The sequence below is a fragment of the Sinohyriopsis cumingii genome, chromosome 6 (assembly GCF_028554795.1).
Source record: "Sinohyriopsis cumingii isolate HCF-2022 chromosome 6, ASM2855479v2, whole genome shotgun sequence".
Lineage (NCBI taxonomy): Eukaryota > Metazoa > Mollusca > Bivalvia > Unionida > Unionidae > Sinohyriopsis > Sinohyriopsis cumingii.
The window spans coordinates 2559072-2576423 of NC_142966.1; the positions used below are offsets into that span (position 1 = coordinate 2559072).

Sequence of the window (17352 nt, forward strand, 5' to 3'; positions counted from 1 at the left end):
GAATCCTAATAATAAAATATTGCAATGATTTCAAGTTCGAGTCCTGATGAAGAATTCAAGATGGAAGACGATGACGTATGCTGTAATCTGTAGTGCTGAAGTCTACAGTTCCTTGTAGAAACAACAAATATCACTCTGGTTTTGGAAATCTAAATAAATTTTTTAAAGAGCTGCCTTCGTTCAAGAATTTCACAAGAGCACACATATTTCCCAGGAAAAAAGAATTAATCCTTTTTGAATCCAATTATACCAAGTAATTTGAAATAACTCCAAACAGCACAACATACAACTTCCAGTGTAAGAGCCCAACTACTACTGAGAATATCTCTCCAAAACAAAGGCTATATCGTATTCTAAAATGCAAAAAGGGGGTCACGTAATCATGTTCCAGAACCTTGTGAAAATTATTTACTTGTTAAAATACATGTACACCCAGTATGGCCCTGATGGAAACCAATTGCTTGACTCTAAGAAATAAAATTTTTAAAAACATTGTTTACATCTTAAACACATAGTCCCATCATGACCTCAACAACAACCAATCATTTTAAAATAAAATAGAACTTGTTTACATGGTTGCTACTAATTTTGAATCAAGGCCAGGATCTAGATCAACACCTGGTGTTTATAAAGCAACAGTCGAGGTCAAATTATTTTCTGAAAAAAGGTATCATCTCTAGTGAATAAATTTACATTACAATAGCATGTAATGAAAAATAAAAAAAAAAAATTAAAACTGACAAACAATCAATTAAACTGAAATAAATATATATTAGATCAGATATAATTAAATCAAATATACATAACAATATGCTACAAAACCATATATCCATAACAGAGTTAAGATGAACTGAATAAATAAAGTTAAATTTTTTTTAGAAGTAAAGATATTTATTTGAATACCTCTGTCTGCACAAACAGACTATGGCATGATGGATTAAGAACTCTAATACAGCATTATGGAACAGTTAAGAAATGTACCAGAGTTGTCAGTAAACCGCTGATTAAACAAAGTTTATTTTAGTGAAAAATCCTGTTTTGGAACAGAATTTTCCAAAAGATAACATCTGTGAGCTCTGGAAACTTGTACATAACAGTTATAAAGATCAGTTTCCCAACATTATCAAAACGACAAAGCGAGCTATGTACAGGGATATACATTTTTTGGGAAATTTCTACTGATTACCTGTAAATCCTAACAATCAGTTACCTGGGTACCTGACCAAAAGGAAATTGTATTAAATGTGAACCTGAACTGCTTTGTTGTAGGTTCACATATACCAACCCCATACATACAGACAGATGGCCAGAAAGATTATCACACATAAAGATAGATGGACAGAAAGATAATCATACATACAGACAGATGAACAGAAAAGATCATCATAAATACAGATAGATGGACTGAATGTTGATCATACACACAGATGGACACATATATGATCATACATACAGATTTATGGACAGAAAGATGTACATAGTCAGATGGCCAGAAAGATGATAATGTATACAGACGGATGGGCAGAAAGATGATCATATATACAGATGGATGGACAGAAAAATGATCACAGATACAAACAGACGGACAGAAAGATGATCATGTATACAGATGCAGACCTGCCAACCCTGATGAGACTGTCTCAGTAAGGCAGTCGATTTTTTCCCCATAAGTCTGACCAGTTTTCAGTAAGGTGTAACAAAATATCATAATCTACTATTGCAAAACAAGAAAATGTATTTAAAAGTTCGGTATCCGAAATATGCAGCGACAGTAAACATTATGTCTGCAAAGTAAACGAAGACCTAGTTTACCACTAGCACAGTTGAACAAACGTTAGTTCCAAACCCTATGCAGCTCAGTGGCTTGTTGCTATTTCTCAATTTGACTTGAGTATTGTTTTTTGTTTTTTCCATTTCACATGCTGATGGAAATCATATCTCCCACCATGAGATATATCCAATAAACGTAACTGTGTCCCTTTCTTGTTTTATTCACAAGAATTAGATTGTTTCTTTTTATTATTCTGTGCTGATTATTAACACTTTTTAAGAGGCTTAATTTCCGTTTCGTCTTCAACATGCATCGCTTGCTGGATGCCATTTTTAAAAATTCTATAATCAACCATTTCATCATGCAGATGCTTTGCATGAAAAATATGTGCAATTTAGAGCACCTGAGGTACTGCTGTAAAGTTAGTTTGGTTCCCTGACTAATTCCACTATTTCTCATGAAAGCCGGATCCAAACCAAACACAGATGAACCAATTATCTGGATTTTTCGGCAACAATCATTTTTCAGTAGTTTTTGCGTTATTCCATAAGTCTGTATTTTAAGGGTCATTTTTTCGTAAGACTTACGGCAAAATCTTAAGAGTTGGCAGGTCTGCAGATGGATGAACAGAAAGATGATTATACATACAGATGGATGGACAGAAAGATATATGGACAGAAAGATGATCATAGATGTAGATGGATGAATATAAAAAGATGATCATACATATAAACCAATGGACAGATAGATGATCATAGATGGAGATGGATGGACAGAAAAAGATTATACATATAGATGGATGGACAGAAAGACAATCATACCTATAGACAAATGAACAGAAAAAATCATCATACATACAGACAGATGGACAGAAAGACAAATCATACATTACAGACAGATGGACAGAAAGATGATCACATATGCAGATGGATGGATACAAAAAGATGATCATAAATGCTGACAGATGGAAAGACAGATGATCATACATATAGATGGATGGACAGAGCAATATTATATGGCTTTCTTCATTCCTGACGGGGATATAAAATCCTCTGCTAGTCATACCTTAGGGGGTCTGATCGGGCCTGATCTCCAGTTCTGCTCAATCTGATGTTGTCGCATGTACAAACATTTCCATGGACTTCTTGGTGAGCCCTGACGCCGACGGAAACGGTTACTACCAAATACAAGAGCTTCATCAATACTCTCATCATGACATTTTTCACGCCACAGAAGGTTGTCCTCAGCAAGTACACGCCAATAGCGACAGGTTTGTGCAGCCTGGAGCAAGTCTTTGGGTTCCAAGAATGACAGAACATACAGTGCAAGCTGCAACAAAATTTATACTTAAATATAATGATGGTTTACTTTGGCTTTGCAAAAAGATGCTTGAATGGATTACAAAGTTGAACCTGATATTAACAACAAAAAAGCTAACACAACTTCATGTACAGTATTCAACATATATGTATTATGAGTTAAAAAATCATTCTATGGATAATACAACAGGTACTATGAGCTAAAAAATCATTCCACGGATAATAAAACAGGTACTGTGAGCTAAACAAAAATTCTAGGGATAAGAAAACAGGTACTGTGAGCTAAAAAAATCGTTCTATGGTTTGATGCTAGAGCTCATCATTAGCACATACTGACCATTTCAAAAACTATGTTCCGTTCATCAAAAAGTCCTATCTGGCCACATAGTTAAAACCAACTCTGACCATATAGTTAAGACCAACTCTGAGCACATAGTTAAGACCAACTCTGAGCACATAGTTAAGACCAACTCTGACCACATAGTTAAGACCAAATCTGACCACATAGTTAAGACCAACTCTGACCACATAGATAAGACCAACTCTGACCACATAGCTGCTGATGTGAGATGACATCAGTTTCTTTTTTTGGCTATGTATTCTCACCATCTGTATTTGTTAAATACACGTTTATGGAACATTAATCATGGCATTGCTTTATGTCAATAATTAGTTTTTACATCATCAATATTGCAAAACTTTTATGCATAGCTTGTGCAATGTTTATGAGGCGGACTGTGTACATGTGTGCAATTTTTCACTGCAATTTCCTGGTTAACAATAATCCTGGTATACACTGTAACACTGTATATGAAATAATGTTAGAAAATATTTTTCAAGAACTAAATGAGTACAACAATTGCTAATTTCTGTTATAGGCAGAGAAAACAACAACGTTTTGGACAAAAAGAAAAACTTTTCTGCACATGTTGTCATATATATATATATATATGTTACTGCATTTGTATAGGAAAATGAGTTTTTTCAGATGGGTATAGAATCAACTTGGGAGTGCAGTATATCCATCCTACAAAATGAGTTCATATGTTCCCATTTTTTTTAATTATATACTCATTTTCTTATTCTACCTAAGGCTTAATTATTCAAACAAAAATAACTACAAAAAACAAAGTAACTACATTTATGCTGCATTTCAAAATAAATACACAAACACAGATTCATCGGTACACAACAGCAATATTAAGTACATATAACTCTGCCCATCATAATTTGAATTAAGTTGTGCACTCAACATCACTTTAAAAAAGAATTGCCATCTTTCGTCTACTTAAACTTAAAATTCTGAGTCATGTTGTGAATGAATGGGCATTGCAACATCTTTTCCAGTTGGTCTGGAATGAATGGATTTTTTTGTCTGTCGATTCTACTCAATTCCACTGGATTTATTAGTTGTTTAATTCCACACAAAATACATGTATCTGTGATTTAATTCAATTCTTTCAATTGTACTTATCAAAACGACGCTGTGGAATTTCACATTCATTTGTTTTTGAGTGCAGTAAGTAGAATTCACTTGGAACATAGTCAAAATTACAGTACAATTTGACAAAAGTGTAAGCAAGCTTTAGAACCCATGACACAGCTCATGTAATTCAGATTTGCAGAACAAAGAAAAGTACATTTTGAAGACATTCAAGATGCAAAAATGTAAGTATATTTTTGGCCATTCTTATTACCAGCTAAAGAAGATATGTTTATGTGTGGTCACTTGCATGCTTCCCCAGTTATGTTGTGACCTGTACTCAGTATCATGGCGTCTACCACTAGCCTAAATCCAGAACAATATATCAACATAGTTACTGCAAAGCATCTGGTGTATCACAATACATTCACCAAGTGGAAATAAGAATTCTTCGTTGTCTTGGATTATTGACTTCAAGGCTCCTACTTTCTAACAAGACCTTCATTTCCTTTTTCCCCCACAAATTTAGTACTTTCATGCAGAAAATGGTACGTATTTGACAGATATACGATAGCCCTTTCCCTCGGTATGCTTTTCTATGCTACTGTTATATACCCACGAGATCACTGGTCATAGTATGAAAAATTCCATTAAAGAAATGTAAGGAACATTTCTCCTAAATAACTGTTTAAATGATCAGAATGGTATTTTCAATACTGCGTCTCTTACGTTTGTTGTGGAGATTGTGAATATCACATTCATTCATTTGCTTCTTTGAAAGTTTCATTTGTGACTCAGTAAACTCACCAACATCAATTTATCATCTCTACTTTCAAGTAGATGAAACAGCTGTTTTAGTTCAACTACAAACATCTAATAAACTGAAACCTAAAGTCTACTACACGAGTGTACATGGTTTGTTTACAAAAAAGTTCCTTTAGGAACACGAGTTGCGCACATGTGTGCAATATCGTAAAATACTGTGTAATTCTGAAAATGTAAAGTTAACAAAGAAAAAAGGACACACAAACACTCTCCTACAAACACACACCTAAAACAGCAGAATAAATGCTTAAACTATGTAAAGAATTGTACCTCTTTAGGAAGCAGTGAAATAAAGTCCCGCTGAAATTGAGGCTCTATGACCTGCATCATGTGACGCACCTGCGTAGGATCACAAAGTTTGATTAGCTCATCTACAGCCATTAGACGCTCTGCGTTACCCCAACTCTGAAAGTAAACATGCACACAGGTACAGTAACCATACCATAAAATGTGAACATTCTAGATCCAGGTCTGCTACCCAAAGTTTTTGTAGTTTTATGTGTCTTATATACATATTAGTGAATTTAATTCCTTTTTATAGAAAATAAAATCAAGAACAAGAGTCCTAGTTTGTGACAACTAGTGGAAAATAGTAAAAGCATATTAACATCAAGAAAAATGTTTACCTCTTTAAAGATAAAATTATCTACAATAACAAAGACAATTCTAACCTACTATACATTGTCTTGTACATTTCTCACCTTGTTATAATGTGGAAGTTGGTGTTATGTATCAAACAGCGATATAGCGAAAATGATTAAATATTTTTAATGTACTTGTGTGTTGGGTGGAGACTACACAAAATGACATTCGAATGTATAGTAATACTGTTAGTTTATGTAAATTGTTTTTTTTGTTTGTCACTGCATGGTATTTGTACATTTGATTATGTGTGATAATAAAAAGATATACCAAGCTTTAGATTGCTTTCTTTCAACTTGAACTGTCGTACATAAGATTGATCAGATTATGAGCAACGTTAAAAGCAATGATATAAATACCGCATTTTAATAAATATACCTGCCAGTTATAAGTTTAAAGTGATTAAAGATGTTGTAATCACTTGCAACAAAAATGATTAAATTCAGATTGCTCAAGGAAAATACAGCCTGAAGTTAATAGCTTCATTCCATTTTAATTAAGCTCTCATAATCACATATTTACCACTTCTAACACCTATTGTACAATTAAATTAATGAACATCTATAACAAGTGCAATGATAAATGTCAAGTCATTGTTTAAATCAAAAAAATATATTGTTTTCAGTTCAAAATATCAGTTACATGTGATGATTAGTGACTGAGTGAAGTCACATTATGTGCAGTGTGTTTTTAGCAATTCCAGAACATGGAATAACAGAAAAAAATACAACTTACATGTATGTAATCTATTTAAAATCTAGTGATGTCCAAAACAAACATTATGTTCACAAAAATTACTAATCCAAATAGAATATACACATGATGTGCATTTCCAACTAGAAATATTTTGCGATTTTAGGTTGTCTGGGACCAGATCATTCTTGGGTTTTTAATAGTTTTTTTAAGCATAGTCTGATATTTTTCAGCCAGAGAATTTCATGGTTTTGGTCCTCCATAAAAAAAACCCTAAAAAGTATGCAAGTCATTTAGGTGGTCCTGCCCCAATGGGTCTCAAAAGGCAGCACCCTTGATATGTGGGTCCAGGGGGCCAAAGACCCTTGTCCAAAATGCATTGTATGCTCATGCAAAACTGGTCATGATGGACCACATTATCATAATATATATATTGCAAAGCTGTCACTTCATTCACCATAAAAAGTCATTTGAAAAAATACACTTTCAACAACACCTGAAGAATTTCCCAATGTTAATTGTCATATCAACCAATAATACTAGTACTGGAATTATTAAGTGAGCATTTCAGCGTTTACACAGTAAGTCAATCACAATAATTTATCCTTTTTGCAGCAAGTTTTATATTACACTTTCCTCTTTTAGGAAAAATCTGTAAAATAAAAACACCCAAATAAAATGCATCAACTATAAACAAATAATTGCATAAATTCACTTGTCTCTTCCCTCACTGGAAACACCATGTTGATAATGATATGACAGTCTTGTTCCTTTGTTTCAAACCATTATCCAAACTTTTTGTGTCCTGTTCTATCTCAAATACTCAAGCATGCTTCATTCTTTCCATTTGTATCATGAAGATTCAATGGATGAGTAAAAACTTTCACCAACCAGAATACTATTTACCATGATCATGTATTAAATAATATATGGAACAAATACTTTTACAAGGATCGTTGTGGTATGGGATCTGACAGACTGATTTTCAAAAACGGGTTTGTAGATGATATAAAAAATGGACTAAACTGAGAATCTGTTCTCATCAGGAAGAAATGGAATGTTGCTTTAAAATGGAGAAAAATCATGTCCACAATTTTCAGGGGCTCAATGTCATGGCTTACTAGACACATCAGTCCTTACTCGAATGCAAATATGGCTTCAGAAACAGCACGTGGTTTCTGGCAGGTCTTCCTGGTTGCTGTCAATAGTAGATCCCACTTCCTGTTGATTGGGATCTAAATTTTCTTGTTTGTTGCCTAGGAAGAACGGGATGTTGTCAGAATCAATCTTACATTCAACACTGGGGCAGTCCTCATCAATAATTCAATTCTGACCCAGCGCTGAACACTGTCAAATGAGTTAAATTATCCCTGTAGCACAGCTTTAGCCTCTTCAACATCGTTCTCCATGAATCGCTTAAAACCACAATCCTATTGACAAAATAAGCTTTCCTTTTCCTGGATATCTCCATTGTGAAATTAAATGTCTTAATTCACTTGTAAATACTTCACTAAACTCACTTTTAAACCCGATTTCACTGGAAAGTGACACTTTATTGTTTGAATGGATTTTTTGGTACTGTAGCTACATTATGCAAATGAATATCTCTTCTGGACTGCACTGCAACATATAATACAAAACAGAGGCAAGTTCACAAAACAATCTTGTCTGCAATCTGTTGTGGTCCATGCGTCAATAGACGATTGTCCACATGCTGGTCTTCTGTATAATCAGTGAGCTGTGTTTAAGAGATCAAGTCACTGATCTGCTGGAGTGGCTTTAGTGCTAAAGGCAAACTGGACAATAGCTGATATGTACCAATGACAAAATATGGCTTATCAGAGACAATGTTAAGTTCAGGGGTACAATAGTCTGTTACAAATACAATATTTTTACCTTGCGTGAATACAAAATTTGCTAATTAGAGTTGAACTATGTCTGTAAAACATGTTCTGGTAATGTCCAAATTAGGTACAGTAGTTTTTTATGTAAAGGTTTCAGCTGATCAAAAAGTTATTTTCGTTTTTTAAATTATAATTTTTATAATTTTGATTTTGGTGTCCATAGTGCTACATCATTACATCTGGAATAGCCATAAGCAACGGGGGACAGCAGTATTAGACTTAAGTAACTATACTTAAGCCAAAAATAGGTCCTAATTTGTACAGCGAATTGAAGCAATACTATTTAACCACACTATACTTCACTCAACAATAGGTCCTTATGTGTACTGATAACTGAAACGATAATATTTAACCACACTATACTTCACCCAACAATGGGTCTTTATGTGTACAGGTAAATGAAATACTTTTTAAAAACACCATACTTCATCCAACAATAACCCTTATGTGTACAGGTAACTGAAACAACACTATACTTCACCCAACAATGGGTCTGTATGTGTGCAGGTAACTGAAACGATACTATTTAACCACACTGTAGTTCCCCTAACAATAAGCCTTATGTGTACAGGTAACTGAAACGATACTATTTAACCACACTACACTTCACCCAACAATAGGTCCATATGTGTACAGGTATCAGAAACAGTATTTAACCACACTATAGTTCCCCCAGCAATAAGATTTATGTGTACAGGTAACTGAAACAATACTATTTAAAAACACTATACTTCACCCAACAATAGGTCCTTATGTGTATAGGTAACTGAAACAATACTGCTTAACCACACTTCTGAAAATATCTGCACTGTCACTATTTAAACATTCATTGAATTTACATTGGATGAAGATTATATATTTCTTTTAATTAATTCTTTTACAGGGGTAATGGTTGCTGAGTAAACATCCCAATCTGCCACTTAAAAAATAATCAACTGTGTTCTATATAACCAGTTTTTCTAGTGAAAACAAATTCTTTGATAATACTTACCCAATCATAATACCCTAGGAGAACTACTACCGGCAATCCGGCCCTACCAGGTTAAAATGTTTAAGCTAGAAAGCTGAAAGTTATCTGCCGACCTAGATGGCAGTTAGAATGATCTCCCTTTAATACTGGAGTGGCACCAAATCTTGCAAAATTGTCAGTTACTACTGGAGTGAAAGGCATGTTCTCTTTATGGATGTAACTGTGGGGAGACTGGGAGAGTGTATTATGAATGGGCAAGTATTATCGAAGAAACCTATTTAGTAGAAAAAATTGGTTCATTCTTCAAATACGTTACCCAATCATAATATCTTGGGAGAATAGGTAAGAGTTGAGGTAGATATATTCCTTTACCCCCAGAGTAATCATCTCTGGTCCCCTAAGGTATGCGAGACAGCACTGATGATAAACATTATGTTCAATTAAATGTTTGTAATGTACGCATAGACTTTATTTAACACTAGTACAGTTGCACAAACTCTAGTTCCAAACCCTATGCAGCTCAATGACTCGTTGCTAGCTCTCAACTTGACATTATTCTTGGAAATTCTTTTCCATTTCACATGACGAAGGCAATCATATCTCCATGATGTTCAATAAACGTAACTGTGTCCTTTCCAGCTTTTATCCACAAGAATCTGAATACTCCTTTTTATTCTTCTGTGTTGATTATTAACACTTTTCAAGAAGCTTATTTTCCCTTTCGTCTTAAACATGGAGGTATAATATTAAACAAATTCCAATACAAGCACCGGATAAAGCACCGCTTTCTGGATGCCATTTTTAAAAATTTTATAATCAACAGTTTGATCATGCAGATGCTGTGCATGAACAAACAGGTGCAGTTTAAAGCGTCTGGGGTGCTGCTGTTAAGTCAGTCTGGTTCCCTGACTAATTTTACTAATTCTAAGATGAAACCTGGATGAGCCCATTATCCGGCTTTTTTGACAATGATCATTTTTCCGTAGTTTTTGCTAGTATGCCTTAAGTCCATATTTTAAGGGTAATTTTTGAAAAAAAAAAGGTCTCTTGTTCAGCCAGGTAAATATCCATGATAAATTCCACTTTGACACGGATACATTGTCATTGTCCAGGTGACATCTAAATGAACAGAAGATTGGACAGGTCTTTTGTTTGTCTGATATCCTCTCTTCCATGATAACAGTGTGCCAGAGATCATGGAATGATAGGTTTAATTGTGATTGGTGCTGTTTCTTAAAGAGCCATAGAAAGTTAGCTACTGAGGTATGGATGTCTACACTGGTATAAAGTGCTCTTGTATTCTCCAATGAGATTATATTCCATTGCCGTCATATACCTCAAAGGTGGATGGCCATTTCAATTGAGGGATTCTTCAACACTTGTTGTGAGAACTGCTTATTCTAAAGGGCATAATTAACAAGAACCAGATGTGCAGGTTCATTATCTCCAGGTTGGAATGAAACACCTGCCATCATGGTTGCTTAATGCAGATGAGAGAATATCTTGATTCCTGGCAAATCTTTCGAGAGATTGGCGAGGCTGGTCCAATATTTCCCATTTGAGTGGAGTAATCAGAGTGAGGAGACACTCAAGATTCTTTTGATTCCCGTATCATCGTCTGAACCCGAGGCAATGGAGAATTGTCCACATTTGGTCATTCCAATCTACAGAAAGGGCATTGACTATCCAAGGCTTTTAGATCCAGGACTAGAGAGACAAAGGTTGGAATTTTGGCATTTCACCATGTTGCCAATAGGTCCATCATTATTGAGTGAAAACAGAGGAAAGAAGAGACAATTCATTTGGATTAGTTCCTTCTTGCAAGATGAGTCTGCCAATTACCCAGCCTTCGATATGTCAAACTTAAATGTGAATTTGTTATTGAGGACACCACTTTAGAAAATCCCATTACCTACTCGTAATACAGTGAGAGAATTACTACTGCTACTTTAGTAGTAGTTCTCCAAATGTATTATGAGTGGGTAATGTCTTCTGAAGAGTGTATTATCTGTCCCCAGTACAACTGTCATTATGTTAATGGGTATAACTATATGACCCCACCTCCCTTCATTCATTGCTCTAACAAAGGCATGATCCAAATGATGAAATGTCAATAGAAGAAAGGAAAGCACATGTGTGGTCAAAGAAAACTGAATATTTATGAGACCTAGAAAAGAACCAGTCAGCTTAATTCTGTAATCCAAACTTTAAATAAATGGGGAATTTTTTAAATGCAGACTATCGGTGTAGTAGTACACAGAAAAAAACAATCTAAGGAACATGAAATTTTCATGATCTTAAAATGTAATGGTAGGCCATAAGTATTACAAGCTGTTTATTGCAATTTTACCATGATAAAATATGAAATATTACCATTATGTTTTGTGAGAAATGAATAAGTTGTCTGTGTCCATCATTAAGTCATCTTTTTATTCAAAGATGTGTGTAAACTGTATGCAAAAAATCTTTAAGCAAACAAAATTACTCGTTAACCCATCCAAGCGCATAATTCAATCCATAATCAGTTGTACAAGGGGAAAGATAACAATGTCATTACCAACGACACACTAGGACAGCCAATCCAGGCTGGGCCAGGGTGGCAACTGAGATTACGAAACTATCGAGGGCTACCAGGGAGAAAAGGAAGAATGGAATCACATAATATTCCAACTATGCTGAAACTATGGCAACAGTGTTGCCGTTTATCATAAATTTCAACATTCTTTCAATTTACCTAAAGTCTGGAAGGAAGGAAATGATTTTTAAAAAAAGCAATTTGACATAAATCGTTTTTCTGAAAAAATCAAGACGTTAGGTTTAAACTATGTTCAAATATTCAGTTTAGGGTTAAGAGGTGCCACCCCTTAATTTATTCCATGAAATTGCTTGCAATGCCGATCTTTTTTGGGAGTGCTCAAAAAGTAGTGATGTGATCCATTTGACAAATTCCTTTCGTGACTTATCTAATAACAACATCTGTACAAGGCGTACAAATTGATTTGATAGGGAATGAAGAGAGGCAGAACTGCTTTTTAAAGCAGATCTGAGAAGAGAACGCGTGCATTAGATAAAAATAAGACGGGTGAATATTGGTGATCTGCTGGGGTGCTGGAATATCCAATGAAAGGTAAACTTGGACTGAAGACAATCTGACATAGTGTGGTGTTAGCTTCTTATGTTTACAATGGTGACATCATCAAATCTTCTGTGACAGCTTTAGACTGAAATCGGTTGACCCATGGATATCGCCAATCAACACTGAATTAATTTGTATACGTGGAAAATGTCAGGGTATCTTATTTCGAGGGAGAAATTACATGGCTCATAATGTGACGAAAAGTTGATATTATCTGGTCTTAACCGATTTGGCCCCGATCCTGTCTGTAGGTGTGATGAGGCTGTACCCTACTTCGAGCTCTGCAGCATCAAGGTCATTTAAGATACACCAGCGTGGGTGGTATTAAAATAAAGCGGACAGATATTGCTCATAAATGATACCAAATAATCTGGAAGTTCTAGTAGCACTACAAAATACAGAGGGAAAAACCTCATTTTTTGGACCCGTTTATTTTCCACCCAAAATTTGATCGAGGTCGGAATGCGATTTTGTGTCTGGATTTTAGACCATTTGGCCTCAGATCTAAGGCATACCAGTCTTAACTGCACACAGACAGGTGATTCTTTGCAAAAACTAGGATAAAGTGGGCATTTGGAATAAATTGCAGTCTCCATACGAAAATGATGGGTCCATTAAGCAAGCAAAATACTCAATGAAAAAGGATCTTTCTAATACAACTAGGTTTTAGTCTCATGGAAAATCTGCTGAAAGCCGATGTATCACGATGTATTCAGAAATACCCCCCCAATGTCTTTCATACGCACATTTCAGGCAAAAACGACAAAAACCTCTGGGGCCGAATGAGTTAATGGAACCCCATTAAATATTTAGGGCCATATCTTTCAAGATTCAGTATTATTCAGATGTTCTGGCTTTAAAATGATTTATTTAAATATCTGGAAAGAAATAACCAAAAGGTGTCTCACTTCGTAATTCCATGGCCCTTAACCCCTACAGAATTTGTGATGGGGCAAAACATAAAAAAAATAATTTAAAAGATAATGGAATTCTATGAAAGTGACTTGAAATAAAGGAATTCTCTGAAGGTACTATAGTATGAAACTGACTTGAAAGGATTCTCTAGTGGCTCTATGTAGTGAAAATGACTTGAAATAAAGGTTTTCTCTGTTGACTTCATACAGTGAAATTGACTTAAAGGGATTCTCTGTTGACTTTATACAGTGAAACTGACTTAAAGGGATTCACCGTTGACTTCATACAGTGAAACTGACTTAAAAGGATCAATTGTTGACTTCATACAGTGAAACTGACTTAAAGGGATTCTCTGCTGGTGCTATGGTGAGAAAATGACTTAAGAGGGTGGGATTCTCTGCTGACGCTATGGTGTGCAACTGACTTGTTTAGACTCAAATGCATTAAAAATTTCCACATGTTAACTAAGAAGTCCTTTTTAAGGCTCTGATCTCACCTGAAAAGTCTGCAGCCATTGTGCCAGACCTGTTGGAGGATTTTCTTTGGATGGGATTCTCTGGCGTTGAATTGGTAAGGAATGCTTGAGGTTCCTATATGCAGTAGAATGGCTAAAAACATAAAGGAATCAGATAAAACATTTGTGTTTACTAACTTCCTCCTCTTTTTAGGTATAAAACATCAGAATGCAGAGACAACCACACAGTATCTATTCAATCTGAACCACTGACATCAGTAAGGGGTCACATACGTCCTACTGCTGTAAAAATGAATTTAGAATAACTCGGAATAAAATCTTTCCATTCATCATGTCATATAATAATAACCAGATTATGAAAGCAGCTAAAATCTGCTGTCATATACCTGCTTCAGGATCACTTAACCAATTCTTTCAGATCATTTTCTTTTAATTTTGACAGCGGGCTAAGAGGCCCATCAACTTAAGACATAAAACCGAAGTTGGAATAACTGAACATTTGTTAACAAAGACATAAATGATACAGTGAAAATGCAAGATTATAACCTAGAATTTTATACTAAATTTTCACTCATGCATATTTTAGGTCTGCATTTTAGGTTGTATTAATACTTTTCCAGTGCAAGCTAATTGTAATTTGTACTGGAGGGCCAGAAATGAAAAGAACAATCCCAGTCCAAGTCAAAACCATCCTCTTCTGAACTGGACCAATGGTACAGGACATCAGAGTGGGAGGAGGTAATCTTTGTGATAGTAGCAGGTATGCATGATAGAAGTAAAATTAGTTTACACCTCCCCCATAAAAACATTTTTAATAGCAGTAATACATTACCAGATATTATTATACTGTTAAATTTACAAGTCAGGAGGGACCCTGATGGTTTCAACAAAAAATATTGTACTTAATCCTTATGGTATGAGTGATCGCTACTGTAAAATGGCCACATGTTCTGGACCATCTTACATATATCTGATACACACAAGACCAAAGATAAGAGGAGGAGAAAGGAGAAGGTACTGTCAGACCACCAGATCATCAAAAGAAAAGTGATTCAAATAGGTCCACAATGTGGCTATATTCCTAACTTCCTGGGCTTTAATTCTATTGAAAGAAAGGGCCCTGTCAGTGAGGAACTAATAATCTCTCTTGGCAGGGGGCAATCCACTTGGAAATAGTTGTAGCCAAAATATCAGTGGAACACTAAAGAAGTTTGTAGCTTCTGACCCTTCCTCATAAATTTAGAAGAAGCCAAATAAAAAATTAAGGCCCTCCATGGACAAAGAAATCTATCTTGATCTTCCCCATTACATATACCGAGGCTAGGGTTCTCAATAGGAAGTGGACCTACTGAAGGAACTTCTCAGCCAGAAGCCCATGCTACCAAAGAAGAGAAAATGAATCATAATTACCACTGAACAGTAAAAAACAGTTTTCCACTGACATGGAATGAAGCTTGCTCCTTCCTGCCGACACTAAGGTGAGCAGGAAAAGTCATAAGGGTACAGCTGAAGGAAGCTGGTTTTGAAAATGACCAAACACAAAAAAATTTCCATCTAGGAATTAGTGAGATAACTAGCAGTTAGAGCATCTGCCTCAGATGCAGGCAGTGGAGAGTTTGAATCCTGGCCGAGTCATAACAGAGACTTATGAAAATGGTACTAACAGCTGCCTCACTCAACATTAAGAAGTTAGTGTTAGGACTGGTCAACCTTGTGTCAGGATAACATGACTGGGTGGGACATCAGGCTACATGTCAGCAGCATGATGCCCTAGTGCTAGACATCACTATAAACTGACACACTGCAGAAATCATAGTGATGACTGAAATTTTTTTAAAGCTACATTAAGAATCCAAATCACACACACATGCACGCGTGTTCCAACGAAATGACAAGACCTGTTTACAGTGATTGATTCTGAACAGTCTCTTTCTTCAAACAGGAACAGAAGATAACCTGCAACTAAACTCAAAGGGGGACAGCTAGGAGCAATGTATATCAATAATTCCATGTCTGTCCAGGCTATTTCTGGAACCATAAGTAACAGTAGATGGTACTATCTGTGACAGATGACAAGGGGTGGACAGCTACATCTGGCTCCATCTGTAAAGATGGTTCTGGTGGATTGGGTGGATGAGCAGATATACTCATCCCCTGACTAGGAAGGCATTTGGCAAGAGGTATGTCCACAGTGCAGATATATTCATCCCCTGACTATGAAGGCATATGGCAAGAGTCATGTCCACAGTGCAGGACATCAGCTCAAGTACAGTGGGAAGTGATGGCCATTCATTGCATTTAGACTAATGGGAAGTGATGGCCATCCACTGCATTTGGATTAGTGGGAAGTGATGGCCATTAACTGCATTTGGACTAGTGGGAAGTGATGGCTATTAACTGCATTTGGACTAGTGGAAGTGATGGCCATTCACTGCATTTGGACTAGTGGGAAGTGATGGCCATTAACTGCATTTGGACTAGTGGGAAGTAATGGCCATTAACTGCATTTGGACTAGTGGAAGTGATGGCCATTCACTGCATTTGGACTAGTGGGAAGTGATGGCCATTAACTGCATTTGGACTAGTGGGAAATAATGGCCATTAACTGCATTTGGACTAGTGGAAGTGATGGCCATTCACTGCATTTGGACTAGTGGAAGTGATGGCCATTTAATGCATTTGGACTAATGGGAAGTGATGGCCATCCACTACATTGGGACTAGTGGTAAGTGATGGCTATTCACTGCATCTGGACTAGTGGGAAGTGATGGCCATCCACTGCATTTGGACTAGTGGTAAGTGAGGGTTATTCACTGCATCTGGACTAGTGGGAAGTGATGGCCATTCACTGCATTTGGACTAGTGGGAAGTGATGGCCATCCACTGCATTTGGACTAGTGGTAAGTGAAGGCTATTCAATGCATCTGGACTAGTGGGAAGTGATGGACATTCACTGCATCTGGACTAGTGGGAAGTGATGGCCATCCACTGCATTTGGACTAGTGGTAAGTGATGGCTATTCACTGCATCTGGACTAGTGGGAAGTAATGGCCATTAACTGCATTTGGACTAGTGGAAGTGATGGCCATTCACTGCATTTGGACTAGTGGAAGTGATGACCATTCACTGCATTTGGACTAATGGGAAGTGATGGCCATCCACTGCATTTGGACTAGTGGTAAGTGATGGCTATTCACTGCATTTGGACTAGTGGTAAGTGATGGCTATTCACTGCATTTGGACTAGTGGGAAGTGATGGCCATTCACTGCATCTGGTCT

The 17352-nt window shown here is 36.1% G+C and overlaps 1 protein-coding gene across 2 annotated transcripts in view; it reads right to left on the reverse strand.

The window, feature by feature from the left end:
* Window positions 1–17352, reverse strand: part of LOC149796276 (F-box/WD repeat-containing protein 7-like) — a 91309-nt gene that overhangs the window by 42878 nt on the left and 31079 nt on the right. For both annotated transcript variants that reach the window (XM_089960915.1, XM_089960913.1), the window contains exons 6-8: window positions 14095–14206; window positions 5609–5743; window positions 2837–3100 (exon numbers count right to left, since the gene is read on the reverse strand). In XM_089960915.1, the coding sequence (XP_089817041.1) occupies window positions 2837–3100; window positions 5609–5743; window positions 14095–14206 (511 nt within the window). The remainder of the gene's footprint in view (window positions 1–2836; window positions 3101–5608; window positions 5744–14094; window positions 14207–17352) is intronic.